The following is a 22,130-nucleotide window of genomic DNA, read 5'->3' on the forward strand; positions in this document are numbered from 1 at the left end:
TAAATAAATTGGTTAAAATATTAATACTAAGCATCTCAGATATGTCAAAAAAGTGAATACTTTTTAAATTTAGTATGAAAAAGACTGAATTTTGGAGAACATTGCATTAAGTGGATAAGGTCATGAATGACCTCAGAGATTGCAGGTGACTTTACCACAAGGGGCAGCAGAGGATGAGGTGTTTGGTTGGCATCATCTGCTCAATGGACATGAATTTGAGCAAACTGGAGGAGATAGTGAAAAACAGGGAAGCCTGATGCTGAAGTCCATTGAGTCCAAAGAGTTGGACACAACTTAAGCGACTGAACAACAAGAAGTAGGGCACAGAGGCAACGAAAGGATTCTAAGCCTTCAAGTACTGCATAGAAATCCACAAACAAGAAACAGCGACGTCTCTTTAGTGACCCATGTGCACCCAAGAATGTGCTCTGAGAACAGCAAAATGTCAGATTTCTCAACAGATACCTACAGAGACTGGACTTGCCAGGTGGCTCAATGGTAAAGAATCTGCATGCAATGCAGGAAATGTAGGTTCAATCCCTGGGTTGGGAACATACCCTAGAGAAGGAAATGGCAATCCATTCCAGTATTCATACCTGGGAAACCTCATGGACAGAGGAGCCTGACAAGCTACAGACCATGGAGTCTCAAAAGAGTCAGACTCAGCCTATGTACCAAACAACAATCTACAGAAACAGCCAACTCAAGGACCAGCAGGACTCTCAAACACTTCCTCATCCCCCAAATCCCTTTGAATTTGGCCACAGCACAGGGAAAAGGTAGGAGCCCCAATCTGATACTAAATTTCTACCACCCTGATAGACTGAAGGTGTATCATTTGTTTTTCTATTTTTAGCCTTATTTCTTTTGCCAGAATTGGTGAACTGATATTCACATCCAGTACATAATTAAAATAAGGTAATAGCCAAATATAATATTCAAAATTACCGGATTTTCATGTAGGATATCGGATCAAAGGAGAAGTTTGTTAGAGGTACCAACTAGAGAAAATGGTGGAGGTGCTCAGGCAAATTGTTAATGCATAATAAAACTCCTCAATGCATTTTTTCACCAGGAAATGTTTTCATCCACTGGCTTCATTAGAAATTCCCTACCTTCTTTCTCCAGTGAAATGGAACTATCTCTCTAGAGAAGTTACATGGTAAATAAAACCAGGTCAAAGAGAAGTTTGAAAAAGGAAAAGGAAGACACTGCCTCAGTTCACAAACAAGGAAACTGAGCCCAGGGAACAACTGACTTCAAGCTTGAATACTGGGGTGAGCTGACTAGTTTTGTGACATTAGAGAATTTACTTAATCTCTTTAAGTCTCAGTTTATTTTTATCTAAATTATGATGTTGACAATAGCACCTATTCCATGTGATCATTGTGAGAATTAAATGAGAAAATACATATAAAATACCCAGTCTAGAGCCTGGGGCATACTAGACAATTGCTAAACTATTAGTATTTGCAAATATTTGTTCAACACCTATAATCTTTGAATAGGGGCAATATAAACACCTCTTTAAAGCTCTCAGTTCCCCTGGAGGCCGGAAGTAAGCCGTTTGTGTTGGTCCCTGCTCACTTCAGAAGGTTTAGCAACACTGTTTGTTGTTGTTTGTTGTTTAGTTGCTCAGTCGTGTCTGACTCTTTGTGACCCTAGCCCACCAGCTCCTGTGTCCATGGGATTTCCCAGGCAAGACCATTTCCAACCTCTGGACCAACTTCCAAATGGCTAAGAAGGATGCCAGGACCAGATTTTAGGCATCCTCGCTCAGCTTCACTCAGGAGATTCCCAGGCTGGGCTCATGGCATATGAAAGTCCTCATGATTCAGGAGATGGATGTATCTGGAGAGACCTTCAAAGGAGGATGACGCTTTCATCTATCAAATCTGCAGAATGCCTAGAAAACACAACACATTTCAGTCAGCAGTTTAGCATGGACCTGGGAGTGTCTGCACACTTGAGGTTGTGACCTTCCTGCCCACTCAGCCCAGAGGACTTGAACCACTCCATCACACCCAGTACCACCAAGCACACAACCATGTTTCTGGCCTATCTTTACATCTTGGGGTTTCTGTCTTCTATCTGTGCTTGCTGCTCATGTGAATAAGCAAAATAAATACTTAATAAATTCATGCAGTTAAATTTGTTTTCATTTCATACCGCACTGTTTGGGAAACGGTAGCTTGCCTGATGTATTTTCACATAAAGATGATTTAGTGCAACCAAGTACAGATTATGAAATTTAGATTTAAAAGCAAAGTTGGGCTAGTCCTCTGGCTTAATTTGTTAAGGATGGTTCTAGTTTCAGCAAGAAGATATTGTAATTACACTCTACTTTAAATAAACCAAAAATCTAGTTATGTAGATATTATAACTTGTTTTTATTATGTGCTTACAAAAACAACTCTTTATGTGAGAATTCCCTCCAATACAAAACTCCCTAATACACTTAAATATTACTTTTAATTGTACTTTTTTAAGGAATTAAAAACTATATTAAGCAAAATATACATTCCTTGTATTTTTCTCATATAGTTTTGTCCTGATTGTTTTCATTATGAACTTTGGAGTGCAGAAATAAGGAAAATAGAAAAATATCAAGTTCTGGGCTCTAATCAATAATGATCCTCAAACAGATGTATCAATCTTTGAATTTCTTTGTACCAATTCACTATAGAACAATGCAAAGTTAATCAAGGACAAGGCAAATAAAAAGTATGTCCAAAATAGCTCTTTCCTTTTAGTAATTCCTGTCAGATGTTACACAGAAGAACAAAACAAACTATAGCTGTTCAGATATCCATGTTTCTGAAGGACAGAGAATGGACCATGTGTAAATGAGAAGTTTAATTTGTCCTTTATTTTAAAATCATCAATGTGAATCTTTGGTAGATAACCTCTTTCTGGGCCCCAGTGTCCTCATTAGTTAAATGGTTGTACTAGATGATCACTAATGTCACTTAAAGCTGTATAATTTATGAATCATAATTCTGCTAGAAGAAAATGGTTGCTATAGGTCCACAGAAGTGCAGTTTCACTGGAAAATGCATGTATTCTATACCTCCAGCTAAAGTAAAATACAAGACAGAGAGAGTGGGAAATGTAGATGGACAAAGAAAAAGGATGAAAGCTGCATGCATGCTGATTAGAAAAGATACAGCAGTTCAGACCTTTGCTATTTCAACAAAATCAGTAATGATGGAAAATGGAAGCTGTTGGAGAAGTTTGTGAAAAATACTTATTCATCGCAGATGATTCAAAACTCAAGCTAATTCAGTCAAGTTCTACAAACACTTATCGACCACCAATTGTATGCTTGGTACCAGAGACACCAGTGTAAATAAATACAGTTTTTGCTGTACACAGCCTAAACCCAGATTAAATCAACAATTATGAAGAAGCCTGAAGTGTAGGTGCCTAGAATACTAAGGTACTACTGTTTAGGTAAATATGAGATACCAAGAGAGAAAAAAATCCAACAAATGAAGTTGGGGATAATAGCAAATAGGTGCCACTTAATTTGCACTAAATATTGCACTAAACTCTCCTGTCAGAATAAAAATAAATAAATAACTCAGTATAAACAGAGATTTTAAACTGGACTATTTAAATGGTCATACATGTTATGATACTCAAATAAGAAATGGACAAGCAAGTGTTTCTAACAAATGAATATACAATCACTTTATCTGATAAGATTTATCAAAAACAAATAGTTTGCTTCATGATCTTTGCCATTTACCCTGGGACAAATCAGTACAGCATATATGAAGAGATTTCTTTCTACTAGACCATCTGCTACGTAATCTAGTGAATCCTAACTAATATGGGGGTCAGAATGGTTGATAGAGAAGAAACAGAAGTAATATATCACAGTGCCAGTTGGGGTGGCTGTATTCACACAAAACCTCCAATCCACCCGTGAAGCAGTCTGTAAGTCACAGGTATGGCTGAATGATGATAGTAGATCCACTCGGGCAGATGCCTCAGTGACAAAAACTTACTCTCTCTCCATTTTTAACATTTAAGTCAGTTCTGAACATATCTCAGGAATTAGGACACAGAGTAAGGGAGGGTTTAGAAGTCTAAATTAATTCCTAAAAATTTCTGAGATCCAGGCCAGAAGACTTCTAAGAAGTTCAAACTAAGAGGTGATTTTTAAACTTTTTAAAAAAATTAGCCAAAATAATAACAAACATAATGTATAAAGATGGTTAAGATCTGTGAATTACAACAGTGGCCCTAAACTTTAGTGTATTTAAGAATCACTGCTGCTGCAGCTGCTAAGTCACTTCAGTCATGTCCAACTCTGTGCGACCCCGTAGATGGCAGCCCACCAGGCTCCCCCGTCCCTGGGATTCTCCAGGCAAGAACACTGGAGTGGGTTACCATTTCCATCTCCAATGCAGGAAAGTGAAAAGAGAAAGTGAAGTCGCTCAGTCATGTCCGACTCTTCACAACCCCATGGACTGTTGCCTACCAGGCTCCTCCGTTCATGGGATTTTCCAGGCAAGAGTACTGGAGTGGGGTGCCATTGCCTTCTCCGAGCCACTCCTAATGACTCTGATTCAATAGCTCTGGGACAAGGTTTAGAAAGCTACAGTTTAGTAGGTATCCCAGGGGACTCTGACATGAGTAATGTGGTCTAGCATCCACAAATTCAAAACAATGACTTTAAGGGGCCAAAAAAAAGACTACAGTTGGATAACTACTATAACCTTGAGGTAGTGGAATGATATCAGATGGTCTCTGCCTTTAAGTTGCTCATGATCAGCTCAGGAGGTCAGACACCAAAAAACTTACCATGTGAGATGAGGTAATAAGTAGTTTACAAGTAGCATTGTGAAAGGTCTTAGAACATACAAAGGTGTAGGCAATAATCTCTGTTATCAGAAAGGATGAGGGAGGGAGTATTTCTTTTCTGGAAAAATAATTCTTAAGAAGTGACATGTGTGCTGTAATTCAGTTACTGATATTTATAGCTTACTCTTTTTTATTTCTGGTCATCGCCTGTTCATACTGCCTTTTCATATGCTTATGGTGTCCAGTGTTGTTTTTGAGTTTTGGTCTATTTGGTTTCTTCATGTTTATTTCAAAGGGCGTTCAAGGTTAAAAGTGATCATCATTCAGAACTTATTTAGAACTATGACCTCCCCTACTCTATCTAGTCAGCTTTTATCGTGGGTTCTGTCTTATAACAGCTTTATACTCTTTGAGTTATTAAAAGACCAGTACTATGCTGTTTGGGCTTCCCTGGTGGCTCAGCAGTAAAGAATTTGCCTGTACTGCCGGAGCTGCAGGAGACTCAGTTAGATCTCTCTGAGTCTGGAAGATCCCCTGGATGAGGGCATGGCAACCCAATCCAGTATTTTTGTCTGGAGAATCCCATGGACAGAGGAACCTGACAGAGGAGTCCTTAGGGTCACAGTTGGACATGACTGAAGCAACTTAGCATGCATGCTCACAGTATGCAATTTGTTCCCTTTTTTGGCTCAAAACAATTTTCTAACTCAAGTTCCAAGATACTGTTGATCTGTGGTGAGTATTCTCATACTGTAGCATTCTACCACTAATTACCATAATCCAAAGTGACTATATGATAAAGCAAATCATTTTGCCTACAGGTGCTTCAAAGTTTACTGAGGAAGTCAGACTTATTTGAGATAATTGACATCAGCAGGCCAACAAATTTGGAATGCTGAAAGAAAATTTAAGGCCTGAAAAATAAATGTACAGTCAAATGTGATCCTCTGGAGTATGAGCCTAAACTCTTTTCCATTGTTATAATTGTATGCAGAATTCCTGAGATATATCTAAAATTTGTTTAACATTTTAGGCCTACAATCAACATTATCTCTTTAAATAGCAGAACTTCTGGCTGAAGAATGTGAAATTCTAATAGTACAATTAACGTACAAGTAAACTTTAAAATATATATATATATAAAATTGCTTCTTTAATGCAAACACACACACACAGTGTTTAAATACTTGAATATTTTACGTTTACCTCATCAATCCTTGTCAAGTAAACATTGTCCTACTTCAAACTCACAGACTGAGTTATTCTATTAAATATTTAAGGCTTGCCCAGTGGGAAAGATTTCTATCCCAGAAATGTCAAAAAGTTAATTAGCTATATCTCCTCTGCAGCCTATACTTAGGGAAGGATATGGCCTCCCACACTCCCTCAGGGACAACACAGAGCAGCCTAGGACACAAAAGAAAACAGACTGAGGCCCATAAATCAACTCCCTAGTGACTTTCTGGAGCTGCCCCAGATCAGGGGAGCCCTCCCCCTTCCCTGACCCAGACTACAGGTCTGAGACTGAATAGAATATGGCAATAGAACATGGCAGGAGGGAACCCAGCAGGCAGGATCGTTCTCTACAATGTGTTAATTAATTGTGGAAGAAACAAAAATTCAGTGGAAAGGACTTCGAATGTTTAGCAATTATATTTTCTTCTACGCAATAGTAATATCAACCCAAAACTGTAATTTTGAGGGTGACATGAGATGGAGGGACAGTGAGAAGGACACAAGAGTGTGAGGGAGCCTTGAGCTACTTCAGCCAGTAAAGAATTTAAACAGGAGTCAACTTCAGAATTTGTCGTGTTTTACTATGGTCTTCCTAAACAAAGGGAACAGGTGAGAGAAAAATATGATAGAATCCTTCTGCTACTAGGCTGTCCCTCAAGTGTTTTGAATGAACCTCAAATCTTCCTTTTGTAGTGCTTTCCTTTTATACTGGCCACTGTATCGTAGTGTCAACTAATATATGGTTGTCTGTTGCCAAGTCAGTCATTCCAAAAGGGAAGTTCACTGATGTGTGGAGGCACTTATTGAAAAGTCAGAGTTCAGAAGCTAAAAAATCAGTCCTATCAAAGTGAAGTGTAAAAAAGAGTAGATCAGAGGGAATCTAGAGACCGGTGGAGGATAGTTATTTGAGGGTTCATAAGGAGAATTCCTTCAAGGATATTATTCAAGGATATTAATGCTAACAAAAGGAAACCACGTTTGTTGAATTACAGTAACAGAAAACAATGGAAAAATAGCAGTTTGTGCCTTTCAAACCTGTGTTTGTAAGCTGCATAAATAACAACAGTGCCTGCAATTAAACCCCAATGAATTCATCCTTGCTAAATTATACTGGATCAAAGTAACATTTCCAAAACACCTACTAGGTGCAAGGTACTATGCTAATTGCAGTGAAAAACATTTTAAATAATAATAAAAATACGAGACGTGGTCCCAGCATTTTGGGTATTTTTTAAAACTTACTGAACAAGACAGGATCTGTTATGCATGAACTGAAAGAGCCAAATAAATGAGAAGAAATTAATTGGAATCATGTTTGCCATAGATGCAGACTGGTATGATTTGGGAAAATTTCAGTTTACTCTCCATGCAATGGAAGACTATTGAAAAGTCTTCATATTCCACCAATGATATGATTGAAAAGAGTACCTTGAGCATCACCACCTTAAAATTCTAAAAGTAACAGGAGGCTAGATCAAAAGGGTTCTCAATGTTAGAAAAGCAAAGATGTCTTTAAATTTAAGTAGGTAGGAGAAAAAAAGTTAATTCATCTCCTAACTTTTGAATTTAAAGAAATAAATTGAATACTTTGAAGAAAAAAGCCAAAGAGCACCTCAGTTTTCTGTGTGTGTATGTGTGTGTGTTAGTCGCTCACCCGTGCCTGGCTCTTGGCCGACCCCATGGGCTGTAGCCCACCAGGCTCCTCTGCCCATGGAATTCTCCAGGCAAGAGAATCCCTGGAGTGGTTGCCACGCGCTCCTCCAGGAGATATTCCTAACCCAGGTATTGAACCTGGGTCTTCTGCACTGCAGGCAGATTCTTCACCATCTGAGCCACCTCCTGGGCAAATGCAAATAAAGAAAACCATAACCACAACCACCCAACACCTATCAGGGTGGTGTTCCTTGTGGGCCCTTTCTGAGGATTGGTAGAAACTGTGTTTTTTAATCTCTGTTTTTATGCTTGTCCCAAGATCTTTTAAGGAAGGGGGTGGGGCAGGGGGAAGAGGCAGACGCTGTATAAAAGAAGCTGCCTTGAGAATATTCTAAAACACATACAAAAACTTCCTAGGTTAGGAAACTTACCAGATTTGGCAGCTGATGGACCCAGTGATGGACCCAGAAGCAACCACGGTTTATTTGGAATATCTCTTTGTTACAAGTCACAATCCTGATATTGAAGAGACCCACTCCCATGTTCCTTATACATCAGTCTTCCTTCCGGTCTTCTACACAGCTGTGTTCCTGATTGGAGTGTCTGGGAACCTCATTCTCATGAGTGCACTGCATTTCAAACGGGGCAGCCGAAGACTGATTGACATCTTTATAATCAACCTGGCTGCCTCTGACTTCATCTTCGTCATCACTTTGCCTCTCTGGGTGGATAAAGAAGCATCTCTGGGACTGTGGAGGACAGGCTCTTTCCTATGCAAAGGAAGCTCCTACGTCATCTCAGTCAACATGCACTGCAATGTCTTCTTGCTCACCTGTATGAGTGTGGACCGCTACCTGGCCATCGTGTGTCCAGCCGTATCCAGGAAAGTCAGGAGGAGAGACTGTGCCTATGCAGTCTGTGCCAGTGTCTGGTTTGTCTCCTGCCTCCTCGGGTTGCCTACCCTTCTGTCCAGGGAGCTTACCCTGATTGATGGTAAACCATACTGTGCAGAGGAGAGGGCCACTCCCGTCAAACTGACTTGGGCCCTGGTGGCCTTAATTTTTACATTTTTTGCCCCTTTGGTGAGCATTGTGTCCTGCTACTGTTGCATCACAAGGAAGCTGTGTGTCCATTACCAGCAGTCGGGAAAGCATAACAAAAAGCTGAGGAAATCCATAAAGATCATCTTTATCGTTGTGGCAGCCTTTGTTCTCTCCTGGCTGCCCTTCAATACTTTCAAACTCCTGGCTATTGTCTCTGGATTGCAGCAAGAACTCTACCTGTCCTCAGCTTTTCTCCAGCGGGGGATGGAGGTGTGCGGGCCCCTGGCATTTGCCAACAGCTGCGTCAACCCCTTCATTTACTATATCTTTGATGGCTACATCCGTCGGGCCATCGTGCGCTGCTTGTGCCCCTGCCTGAAGAACTATGACTTCGGGAGCAGCACTGAGACATCAGACCTCACGAAGGCTCTCTCCAACTTTATTCACGCAGAGGATTTTGCCAGAAAGAGGAAGAGGTCTGTGTCACTCTGAAAAGGACAGTGACATTTCAAGCTCTGTTGATGGGATTGAAGGGTTCATTTGTGCCCACGACAAAGAAAGAAGAAAAGTATTGCTAATAGTATTCATATTGCTTATGAATACAAAGAAGTGTTAATTTTTAAAGAGACATCTAGAAAGTCTCGGTGTTCATGGATATAATTAGGTTATATGCTGTTTTTTTGTTTTTTGGTTTTGTTTTTTTTTTTGGTTTGAGCTGAATAGCCTTATTTGACCCTTGCCAGTCAAGTTCACTGGGCAAAATACAACTCTCCTAAGTCTTGAACTCTGAGATAAGGCTCTTGCTTGGACCAGTTCCTTTCTTCATGGGTGTTAATGCACATTCCAGCCTTTTCCTCTCTCAGGAAACTTGATCCACACCACCCTTCATACTGGGCTCCAGAGTGGACTGCATGTAAAGGATTCCACCCAGTTGTAACTGGTGAGAAATATGGTGACAATGCAGATAGTAAAAAACTATAATATACCTGTGCTCAGTAATTACTTGTTCCTGAGTAATGAAGTCAGGTTCTGGCCTTAATCTTTGATCACGCTTAATTTGGTGATTCCATACCACCTTCCAACCTTATCTTTCACCCTATACCATTCACAGTGACTTTGGGCTGGTGAAACCTCATGGGGAAAAAATCGTTCTGTATTGTGTTTATAATTTAGGACTTACTTTACCACTTGGTCTTCAAGAATATTTTGACATAGAATAAGCTTTGACTTTTGTTTTCCTTATAAGATATATTGGTTAAAATGTATCTCATTATAATGGTATAATAACTACTTTTCAATGAGGTTTTACTGTGCTCTTGTTTTCCTTTTAGCCTTTATAAATTAGGATATGATTTTGTTTTAATTACGTTTTTAATTACCTAGTTATCTAGTTATCAAATAAAAATGTTACTACTACTATAATTGGAGGTCATCTAATGCTTAGCTACACCCTCATGCAGATTATCATTTTGTATTTTAATTAAAATGTTAATGCTGCACATTCCCTAGAGCATCATTTGCTTGGTGTATGTAATTTCACAATTTGATCTGATAATACAGGAAGACAGGATGCTCAGTATTCAGGTGAAGGGAAAAATCTGTAACAAAAATGTTACTGATATTTTATATGTAGTTTTTTGAAACTCAAAAACCTTCGAGAACTCGCTCAACTGATAAATATTTACTGAGCCAATTCATACCTATATTCCTTTCAAAACTTTGAAGTTAAAATGTAATTAGCAGCAACCACAAAAGACTTTGCAGCAGCAAGCCTACTATTGTAAATACCTTTTGATTCAAGATAAAGTAGTTTTTTTACCTCCACTGTTGACACAAATGAATTACTATTTTAGTTTTAAATGTTAGGTTTGAAAATCAGAGAAAGCTTCAAATCTTTTCAGAGACGACATAATTCAGGATCATCCTATGTACCTTAATATTAAGAGAAATCTCAAATATTGGGCATCTTCCTATAGTCTGTCTAGAAGTTTGGGTTTGATAAATTGGTTAATTTATTAATTTCTCTTAAACTTTTATTAAATAAAAATATAATTTCATTATAAAAGTGTTCATCTATGTTGTATTAATTGCTATTAACATATCAATTAACACTGATACCCTAACAGTGTTTTAACAAATTATCATAGATATAGAAATAAAAAGACTGTAAATCATAAGAAATAAATTTTCTTGGAAAACTTCAAAAGTGAATTAAATTAATTATTAATTAAAAGTATTAATTTAATTAAAAATTAAATAAGTAATTAAATAGATTGCCAAGCGTTAAGTAAAAACAAAATACCAGATATTTACTTTTCAGAAACAAATCAACAAAAGCACTGTAACTAATCAATGCCTTTGAGAAATGCTACCTTTAGAAAACAGCCCAGTCAATCAGCTGCAGTATTTGTTAGGAAATGAAAAAACCTGGGTTACTTGGTTTAACTTCACCTTTAATGTTGGGACATTGAACAAATCATTTTAATCTTTCATATCTAAATGTCCTGGGTAATATCCATGCCCATAGTATCCTTAAGTTTAAGACTAATAAATACAAGTAAAAAGTTCCTTAAATATTAAAAAGTTATGTAAAATGATTGTTTCTATCATTAATTATTGAATGTTACATAAAAATTTCCAAACTAGATTATTAAATGACTCTTAATCATTTTCATTTAACAAATATTAGAGTTTATCTTACTTCTGTATCATCCCTTTTATTTTTCCATTTTAACACTGAAGAAAATATACTGTTGTACTTTTAAATATTTTAAGTGGATATGCTGTGTGCCTTATAAAAATCTTAGCATATTTTATATTCATAAGGTACCAGTGATGGAAGGAATATAGGCATAATTCTACAGATAGCATAACTGATAGAAAACATTATAAATGTAATTAATATGTCACTATGAAAACTTACCACAGAAAAGCTCTCCATTAAAGCCTGGATAAGAAGTTGTCTGATAACTTATAATTAATTTAAAAATTAAGGCACACACAGTCACAAACACACATTTAGTCCATTTGGGCCATATAGAAAGATGAAAACTAACCTGACATTCCTGGGAGTCCCACAGTTCGTCCTCTCTAACAAGTCAAGATTACCCCAGAGTGAGAACAACACTAAGTAAGAACAGTCTTGAAGGAAGCTATGTGCGTGACTGAAAGGGGACATAAGTTACTAGGGGTCACAAGTTAATTTTTAAATAGATGCAGAAATACACAGTATGATGGGAAGCTGAGTAAAAGAAATCTTCCTCTGATTCATCTCAACTCCTCAAATCATTCTCTATCCCCCCAAGAGATATCAGAAGTGAGAAATGACTTATCAAATGTGCATGCCACAGAGAAAAGTGAGCCTCAGTTTTCCTGCACAGCTCATTCACAAAAGTCAAACAATAATAAAAGAATTACAAATTTGTTTCTCAAAGAGCCCCTGATGGAGCCTGCTATCAAGATGATGCCTCCACCATGAGAGAGAGCAGTGCCATCCAGAGGAAAAGCAGAAGGATAATTCTAACTTGTAAACAGTACTGGATTCAACTGCTTCCCACAGAGCTTGTAGGTTGGATTATCCCTTGCAAATGCCTGTTCTTATTTTCCGTTCTTTTCTTTGAGTCAACATTCTTTGCTTTTATCGATTCTGTGAGTAAGCAGTTACGACTAGACTTTACATGTCAGTAGACAGAGAAAAACTACTCCAGCTCTGACTTTTAATTGCAGATGAGTGCCTCTTGTCTCTTATCTTTGTCAGTTTCTTAACAGAACTACATTAGCAAAATGTATCTGATAAGTGGAAATTTCATCCTCAGATTGATTAAACTTCAACATTTAAACAAACCTTTAAATATCCAATGTGTCAAACTATTAGCAAAGTGAAAGTTCTTATGACAAGTTGAAATACCATAGTATATAAACTCAACTGAAATGTTCATTTATTAATCTAAAAGTGGAAGGAGATATTCTGTTACTTGACAAGCATTATTAACCTAAAAAGTTCTTGGTTTATGTATGTGAGTACCAAATTTCTAAGATTCAATGGCACTTTAAAATTACAGTGGCACCTTTTCTGAGTTGGGCACATATAACTAAGTTGAATTGTCATTGTTTTAGGCAAGTGGCCCATTTGAAGGATTCATATGATACAGTGTTCGTATTATTTTTGTAATGCTCTGCAGACCGAGTAAAGATATCATTGCAGGAGGATTCTTTACCAGCTGAGCCACAAGAGAAGCCCAAGAATACTGGAGTGGGTAGCCTATCCCTTCTCCAATGGATCTTCCCGACCCAGAGTCTCCATTGCAGGAGGATTCTTTACCAACTGAGCTATCAGTGAAGCCCTAAGATATCATCAATCTGACATTATTCAGTGATTTTTTTTCTTTTCTAATTAAGAGATTCAATAATTAGCTAGTTTACTATCACTTCCATATTAACAAGAGTTAGGCTTCCTCTATGAGTACTTCATATTTGTCAATATTGGTGGAAAATTTAGCGTTTTTATCTGCTAGCCTCTATCAACAGAGTCGGACATGACTGATGCAACTTAGCATGCATGCATGCATGCATTGGAGAAGGAAATGGCAACCCACTCCAGTGTTCTTGCCTGGAGAATCCCAGGGACAGGGGAGCCTGCTGGGCTGCCGTCTATGGGGTCGCACAGAGTCAGACATGACTGAGGTGACTTAGCAGCAGCAGCCTCTATCAATTATGATTAGAAAGATTTTATTTCCTTATTACTATTAGTTTAAATGAAATATAAAAGGTACTTTTTGCTAGAATACTTTGTATTTGCAGAAGCTATAGATATTCTTGTGATGTTCTTAGATCAAATAAAATTTTTTCATCAATAATTGTGTGAGTAAAGACTTTTAAATTTTTTTTAAAAAGTTTCTGTGGCAGAGTCTTTAGCAGACAATTCTGCTTTTTTTCCATATAGACAGTGTGTAAGAACTGTCTGTTGTAAAATGCTCACAAATTCTTAAATCTGAAAATTCCAGTATAGCATATAAAATACTCCATACAAATTTTGTAAAGTTTAACCTCTTCAGAGATACTGTATGATGTGTAGAAAATAAAGCAAAATTGAGATCTCAATTCTAAGTATTTAGCCTAAACTGCTAATTAAGTCATTACTCATCCCATCATAGGTCAGTGGTTTAATTTTATACTTTTATGCCTAGACCAGTGGAGTTTCTTGGAAAATAGTCAATATCTCAAACATCAAAGTGTGAGTGCAACGTGTCTATTGTACACAATGCATTATGACAGCCAGAAATTTGTTAATCTAACTGATGGGTTCCTCATTATAATTTATGGATTCTGAAGCAGGTGTACTGCAGTCATCCACTCACAAAACCTCTCTCTCTCTCCCCTCCCCTCAACCCCACATCTCCATCTCTCTCTCTCTCTTTCTCTGTCTCACACACACACATGCAAACACACAAACACATAATGTACAAATACAGCTGATAAATACCCACTGACTTCTGTTGCTAATATTCAGTCTAAAGTACTTGATAGAATGCAAGAAAGGGAAAAATAAGGCAAAGAAAAAATATAGTAAACATAAAATACAAAAGAAAATGTCATATATAAAAAATAAACATATCAACTAATACAATAAAATAACATAATATTATATTGTAATAAGACAATTGATATTGTAATAATACAATAAAAACACAAATGAATTAAAATTTCCTGTTAAAATTGAACCAGTAGCTCATTCTCACAGTCATCTAATATATATGTGGCACTACTAGACTCTGTAGAATGTAAAGAGATAGAGGTAAAATTTACTTCCTCATGGAGTTTACAAGCCTCTAGTTATCTTTTAAATCAAAGAATGGAGTATTACCATCCAACAAGAACTTGATATATGCAGAGAAAATGACAAGTCAAATCACTTTATATAATCTTTTCCAATGTTTAGGGAAAAACCAGTATTTGTCCATACACAAGTTTCTTCATGCAACTGCCATTTTGATATGGTTATTTCCTAAATATCATCCATATTTTCTTAAAGAAAGTGCATCCCCATCACTGGCATCCCCCAATGAAGATACTTTTACTGATCTTAAAGATTTTTAGGTGTAAAAGATTATTTTAAACATAAGAACACCTCTGGTTTCAATTTATTTTCAAACAAATTTAAAAAGTTATGTAAAGTAGATAAATCTACTCTAACCTTGCCCAAAGACCGTGATTTAATGAGATGCCCTCTCTCTTAACCCTCTGTTTAGACCAAAAACAAAACTGACAACTCAGGTGGAGAAGTGGTAAATGAGAAACGAAACTTCCCCCGTGGTTTCATGTTTAAAGCAAAAAAAAAAAAACAGATTCAGAGGAGCTGAAGGTAGATGGAAATGGCAACTCTATTTCTAGTGAAAAAGATGTTCATGCAATGCAGATCTGACTTGTATGCATTAATAAAAATAGTTTAAATTAGTAAAGAATTGAAAAATGAAGTCAATGCAGAACTGCAGAACTTACACAGACTTTAGGATTTTAAATTACAGTAGTTTCACTTAGATAATTCAAAGTACTGCCAGTAAACTTATGAAAATATTTAGCATGATAATCAAAGATGACCAAATTAAAATTAAAAAAATAATTTTACCTATTAAGTTAGCAAATATTTAAACATTAAATACTGAAGCTTACCAGAATTAAAGGTGTGGAGTGTGGGCAAGACTTCTTGGGCTATTGATTGAGTATAACTTGATTAAGATTTCTACAGGATTTAGAAAATCTATGAAAAGAAATTTCACTTCTAGGATTTTACCACGCAATGTAATTATGGCAAAATGCAAAGATATAGATTCATGCATTTTTATTGCAGCACTGTTTGCAAAAGAGACTGGTACATATTAAGAGCTTGATAAATAATAGTTGATAAATAACTCCATCTTAGATTACAGATGAAGAAAACAGAATTCAAAGAAATCAAGTTTCACATAATTCTTAAGGAACTGAATAAAAAATGAAACCTGATTTCAGTCAAACTGAAGCCTATGCAATTTCAAAGCTCATGCTTTTTCCACGATGCCATATTTTTTTCCTCTGATTCCCTTACTCTTTAATAGACTCTGTTAACAACCTTCACTTGTTTATTATTTTTTCCAATGCAAATCTCTCAAATCACCAAACCCTTTGTCTGTTCTTGACTAACATTGCCTGAGGGAGAAGGAAGTTCATTTTACTGAAAGTTTGTGTGGTTTTTTTTTTTTTCAAAAGAAAAACATTTTCTTGTAACAAGTTTCCCATGATCTCTTAATTATGACGTTTCAGAAACAGCATCTTCCATCCAACAGTCACTAAAAATCCTTATCTAGAAAAACAGATACAGGCTGCATGTAAGAAATGGACAATTATCTATTTTACTCCCCCTCCCACCCAACCCCACACTAAAGGATAGTAGCATTATGACAGAGGTTTTCACAGGAAAACACTTTTTTTAAGCGTGAATAGGTACTAAGTAAGAATCATAGTTTCATTTTCTTTATCCTTCAAATGTTTCTAGTCCCAGATTTCTGAGAATATACCCATAGCAAGAGTCTGAGTGAACTCCAGGAGTTGGTGATGGACAGGGAGGCCTGGCGTGCTGCGATTCATGGGGTCGCAGAGTCGGACACGACTGAGCGACTAATCTGATCTGATCTGACCCATAGCAAGAAAAAAAGTAAATCTAATGCCAAAGCTCACGCTATAGACAGTGTGGGCAATGCAGCCTAACCTGGTCCAGAAATTGAAGTTTCACCCATCTTTCTTATTAAGTGCTATTCATTATGCCAAGAAGCTGCCCTGATCCGTGTGCAGAAGACATTCAGTAGCCAGTGCTCCTGTCTTTCAGGAACTTTGTTTACACTTTTCAGAAGGCACATTTATATAAATGGCTTCCTGATTTCAGTAGGGACTCTCCAATGTAGCTTTGAGAAACACAGAAGTTTCTCAGATTAGGAACATTATTGTTGTTGTTCAGTCACTAAGTCATGTCTGACTCTTTGCAACCCCATGAACTGTAGCATGCCAGTCTTCTTGGTCCTTCACTGTCTCCCAGAGTTTGTTCAAACTCATGTCCATTGAATAGGTGATGTCATCCAACCATCTCATCTTCTGTCACCCCCTTCTCCTCCTGCCCTCAATCTTCCCAGCATCAGGGTCTTTTCCAATGAGTCAGCTCTTCACATCAGGAGGCCAAAGTATTAGAGCTTTAGCTTCAGCATCAGTCCTTTCAGTGAATATTCAGGGCTGGTTTCCTTTAGGATTAACTGGTTTTATCTCCTTGCTGTCCAAGGGACTCTCAAGAGTTTTCTCCAGCACCACAATTCGAAAGCATCAATTCTTCAGTGCTCAGCCTTCTTATAAACACTGTAAACTTACAAACATTATAAACTACCCCAAACATAAGGTAAAAATTTGATTTAAATTTACAATAAATAAGAAATAATATTTACCATGCAGCATTTTTAGGAAGGGGAATTAAGAATGTTACAACGTAAAATGATAATAAGGTTAATAATTACTGGCCCACAATTAAGGAAAAATAAAATATGATTTTTAAGCATAAGAGAGCATGGTACTCAAGTATTAAACCTGCTATTTATTTTTAACGCAAAGAATAATTACTTCAGCTTGCTTTATTTAGGGAATATATTAAAATGTTAATAATGGTTTTTTTATATAGTAGAACCAAGGACAGATTCACTTTTAATTTTAATTTATTTTTCTTTACATTTTATGAATATTCTATATTTCCTATAATGAATATGTATTTTCTTTTTTAAACTTTAAAATAAAAGATGCTGGAATAAATGGTCACATGTGGCATAAAATACACATTAATATTTTGGTACAACTTTGCGTCTTCCTCTACAGTCAAAAATAGGGATTTTTTAAATGTCATGTTCAATTTTAAATTCCTTATTCGTAACTGGGATGATTTGACTCTGGACAAAGTCTTACCAAATTAAAGCTCAGCCAAGTCGCATTTGTTCTCATATCAAATGCAGCAAGTAATTATTTGGGTCAAAGATTCCAATTTCCTTTCCTAAATTGACTTGCCCATTAAGTTAAATGTCAGCCTAGTTTGAGTACGTAGGTGCAGTTTTTACATTATTTTTTGCGTATTTTAACTTTTTGATTAAGTGTAAATTAGAACTGGTTCAACAGAATGATAGTTGACTATAGGTCTTGCCAATTAATTTCAAATGCTCTCTTTCAGAACATTTGCAAATAATATGATATTTCTGGAAAAAGTGAAAATATTTCCAAGTGAAAACTTTCTGAAATACAAGTAATGAACTTTTTATTTGAGCAGTCATACGAGAATGAATGGTGACTTTAGCATTTTTCTACTTCACTCGGATTTACCTACAAAGTATTGTAGCATCGTTGACATCTGAATATTGTTTACTAAGCTCTCAAGGAAGGAGAACCACTGGCCTAACATCAATTTTCCATTGTAACAGTACAGCTCTATTACCAAGAAAAATGCACAGGGAAGATGACTCATAATAAATATCTACAACTCCCAACGATCTATAAAGTGCTTCACATGTATTAACACACTTAATTTAATCCACGCCACCCTCCTCCCTTCCCCTCTTTTCTCATAGCAGTCAGACCCTCCATCTCAGTCCAAAGGTCTCTCCCTACCTTCTCTAGCTCCATCTCCAATATATCTCTTGCCTATTCTTGTCTTGAGGTCTGCTTCTCTGCAAACTAGAGCTAACATAGGAAGAAAACTTCTTTTTTCTTCTGAGAGAATAAAATTTTCTGAAGGTTCAAGAATTCTTTGGGGAAGTGCTTTCCTTACTGACATGTCAAAATAGAGCATGCTATACAATGGAATAACAAGCATTTTATGCATTTTCATACTTCATATATAAAATCATACATAAAGCAGAGAATTATAAAAGTGTGCCTCTGATAAGTATCTTGATTATCTGGCTTAAGGAAAGTCCTCAATGACACCTTAAGTAATAGGTAATAATTCTTAGTGCTATAATGATAAGTAATATTGTGGCTATTATTGGAGTTTTCTTGCACCTTTCTCCCACTTCCCTGGAAAATTCAAAAGAAGAATGCCTTAAAATAATGGCATAACTACAAAAGTATAAAGTAATATAGTTGGAAACATAAGGGCTTTAAAATCAGAAAATTTGAGTTAGAAACCATAACAACAGACCACTAGTAACATCGATATGAACTTGGACAAACTATTGACATTCTCTGCCTCAAGTTTTTACCTGTTAAATGAGGATAACACTGTTTTCCATGGAGTTGTTGAGATAGGTCACACAAATAAAGTCTATTTTGTTTTTATATTATTTATTGATCCTATATGCAGGAACATAAAAATATATATTTTAACAAATTTTAATTTTTAGTAATTTAATTATGAGGACTTAAAATGTATCAAGTTGTTGAAGTGTATATAAATGTCATGTAACATTATATATTAGTCATAGTATATACATACCTAAACAGGTAGACCCAAAAAATCAGCATCCTCATTCACAGCTAGTAAATTTATTTTCGCTCTTGGGCAACAAATTTTATCAACTATGTTTGAGAACTATTTTTATTCAAAGCATTATAATATATTTATTATTTAGTTCTTGCTAGTGCTATAACAGAAAATATCTTTAAAGCAAGAAGAGGATCAGACATAGATGTCTTTCCTTAGAAGTCTCTGTAAGTAAGGTTTTTCAGCTGGGTTAATTAACACAGTTGTATATGTATATCTATAACTCTATCAGAAATTATATATAAAGAGGGAAGGAGGAACTTAAGGATTTACAAAGCCACGGTTTTGCTCTGAAGATAGAAGAAAGTGCTAGCTACAGGCAAGAAGTTCCCTCTGTGAAAGTCAAAGCCTTTCTTGGCTTTGACATTTTTGATGAGTTAAAGTGCAGAAAAACCTACAAATGTAGATCTGCAAATGTTTAAAGTACTTCATCAAACAAAGATCAAAATATCACATATATTTTATTTATGTCTCTATGTAGAGAAAATAAGAAATATAGTAGTCTTCCCACTTGCCTATAATTGTGGTGCTTAACAACATTGCCCTCTGGGAGAAACAACTCTGTTTTGGGGCAGGGGGTGTGATTGGCAGAGGGACAAGTAAGGGAGTGGAAGATAGGGAACAGCATCATCATTGTTGCTGATTTTCCATTTATTTTAGCAAATAAGATGACTAGCCAGCTGAGAATGTACAGTGTTGGGAAGGCTTCTCAGGGAGAGTTAGAACAGACAGGTGGAGCCTAGGAGAAAAATTCACCTTCTCCAACTGCACTTCTGCTGCTGCTGCTGCCAAGTCGCTTCAGTCATGTCCGATTCTGTGCGACCCCATAGACGGCAGCCCACCAGGCTCCTCTGTCCATGGGATTCTCCAGGCAAGAACACTGGAGTGGGTTGCCATTTCCTCCTCTAATACATGAAAGTGAAAACTCAAAGTGAAGTCGCTCAGTCGTGTTCGACTCTTAGCGACCCCATGGGCTGCAACCTACCAGGCTCCTCCTTCCATGGGATTTTCCAGGCAAGAATACTGGAGTGGGGTGCCATTGCCTTCTCCAGCTCTACCCTATAAAGACACTGACCCAGTGGGAGAGGGGAATGACCTCAGAGTCATTAACCCCTCTATATCCTCCACCATTGGATAAGCCTGCCATGATTGGCTTACTTCAGCCACTGAACCATCTTCACATGAATGCATGACTTCCATCTTCAATTTTTCTTTAATCATTTCTGTTTTTGTGCTGCTCCACTTTCCGTTAAAGTAAAAACAGCACTAACTTTTTAACTAAATCAAAGATGCTTTAAATTCTATGAAGGCTTTACAATTTGCAAAAGTTTCACACACATGATTTCATATAATCCCATAATAATGTTTGTTTGTTTGTTTTCTCCTACCCTATGTTGCCACTCCCCTTTCCCTCTCCCCACTGGTAACCACTGGTTTGTTCTTTCTCTGGGTGAATCTGCTTCTTTTGTTTTATTCACTAGTTTGTTATATTTTTTAGATCCACATATGTGATACATTCAGAGAAGGCAATGGCACCCCACTCCAGTACTCTTGCCTGGAAAATCCCGTGGATGGAGGACCCTGGTGGGCCGCAGTCCATGGGGTTGCTAAGAGTTGGATACGACTGAGCGACTTCACTTTCATGCATTAGAGAAGGAAATGGCAATCCACTCCAGTGTTCTTGCCTGGAGAATCCCAGGGACGGGGGAGCCTGGTGGGCTGCCGTCTATGGGGTCCGCACAGAGTCGGATAGACTGAAGAGACTTAGCAGCGTGTGATACATTGTACTTTTCTTTGTCTGACATATTTCACCTAGTGTAATGCCCTCCACTTCCATCCACGTAGCTTCAATGGGCAAAATTTCATTCTTTTCTATGGCTGAATAATATTGTATCACGTGTGTGTGTATTCAATTGTATGTATGTATATATATACATACAATTGAATCTTCTTTAATCCATTCATCTGTCGATGGACATTGTTTCCATACCTTGGCAATTGTAAACAATCCTGTTAAGAACATTGGGTTGCATGATCTTTTCGAATTAGTGTTTCTGTGTTTTTCAGATATGTACCCAGGAGTGGAATTGCTGGGTCATATGGTAGTTCTATTTTTAATTTTTTGAGAAACCTCCATCATGGTTTCCATAGTGGCTACACCAATTTACATTCCCCCCAACAGTGTACAAGTGTTTCCTTTTCTCCACATCCTTGACAACATTTGTCATTTGTCTTCATTTTGTTAATAGCCAGTCTGACAGATGTGCAGTGACAGCTCACTGTGATTTTGACATGCACTTCCCTGATGATTAGCAATCTTTTCAAGTGCCTGTTGGCCATCTGCATTCCCTCTTTGGAAAAATATACATCCACTTCTTCTGCCCATTTTTTCCCCTTCGGGGAAAGTGTAAATGCAGTCCCCTCTACCACAAGTTATGCAGCCGAGTTTCCCATGTTTGGAGAAATCAGAGGGGTCAGCACACCCAGAGTGCAATGGGTAAGTCTCACCTGGGGCAAACCACATTCGTGATCATGGTAACTCCCCTGCCAGGTAAGTATCCCATTTTTCAATTTTTTTAAAAAATTTCTTTTTGTATGAGCTATTTATATGCATTTAATATTAACCCCTTATTTGTCATATCATTTGCAAAAATTTTCTCCCATAACCCCTCCTATTAAGTAGATGGTCTTTCTGTTTTGTTAATGGTCTCCTTTGCTGTGCAAAATCTTTGAATCTTAATTAGGTCCTATTTGTTTATTTTTGCTTTTATTTCCTTTGCTTTAGGAGAAGGATCCAAAAAACGTATTGCTGTGATTTATGTCAAAGACATAAATCTGCCTATGTTTTC

At 37.0% G+C, this 22,130-nt stretch overlaps 1 protein-coding gene and 1 non-coding gene across 2 annotated transcripts; one reads left to right on the forward strand and one right to left on the reverse strand.

The window, feature by feature from the left end:
- Positions 1-8,112: 8,112 nt before the first annotated feature.
- Positions 8,113-10,827, forward strand: GPR15 (G protein-coupled receptor 15). The gene has a single exon (XM_027556650.1). It carries the CDS (start codon positions 8,148-8,150, stop codon positions 9,234-9,236), a length of 1,089 nt encoding a protein of 362 aa, XP_027412451.1. The 5' UTR covers positions 8,113-8,147; the 3' UTR covers positions 9,237-10,827.
- Positions 10,828-21,677: 10,850 nt separating this feature from the next.
- LOC113899747 lies at positions 21,678-21,840 on the reverse strand. Its single transcript, XR_003512977.1, has one exon. It is a non-coding gene; the product is annotated as a U1 spliceosomal RNA (small nuclear RNA).
- Positions 21,841-22,130: the final 290 nt, after the last annotated feature.

Source organism: Bos indicus x Bos taurus, chromosome 1 (genome assembly GCF_003369695.1).
Source record: "Bos indicus x Bos taurus breed Angus x Brahman F1 hybrid chromosome 1, Bos_hybrid_MaternalHap_v2.0, whole genome shotgun sequence".
NCBI lineage: Eukaryota > Metazoa > Chordata > Mammalia > Artiodactyla > Bovidae > Bos > Bos indicus x Bos taurus.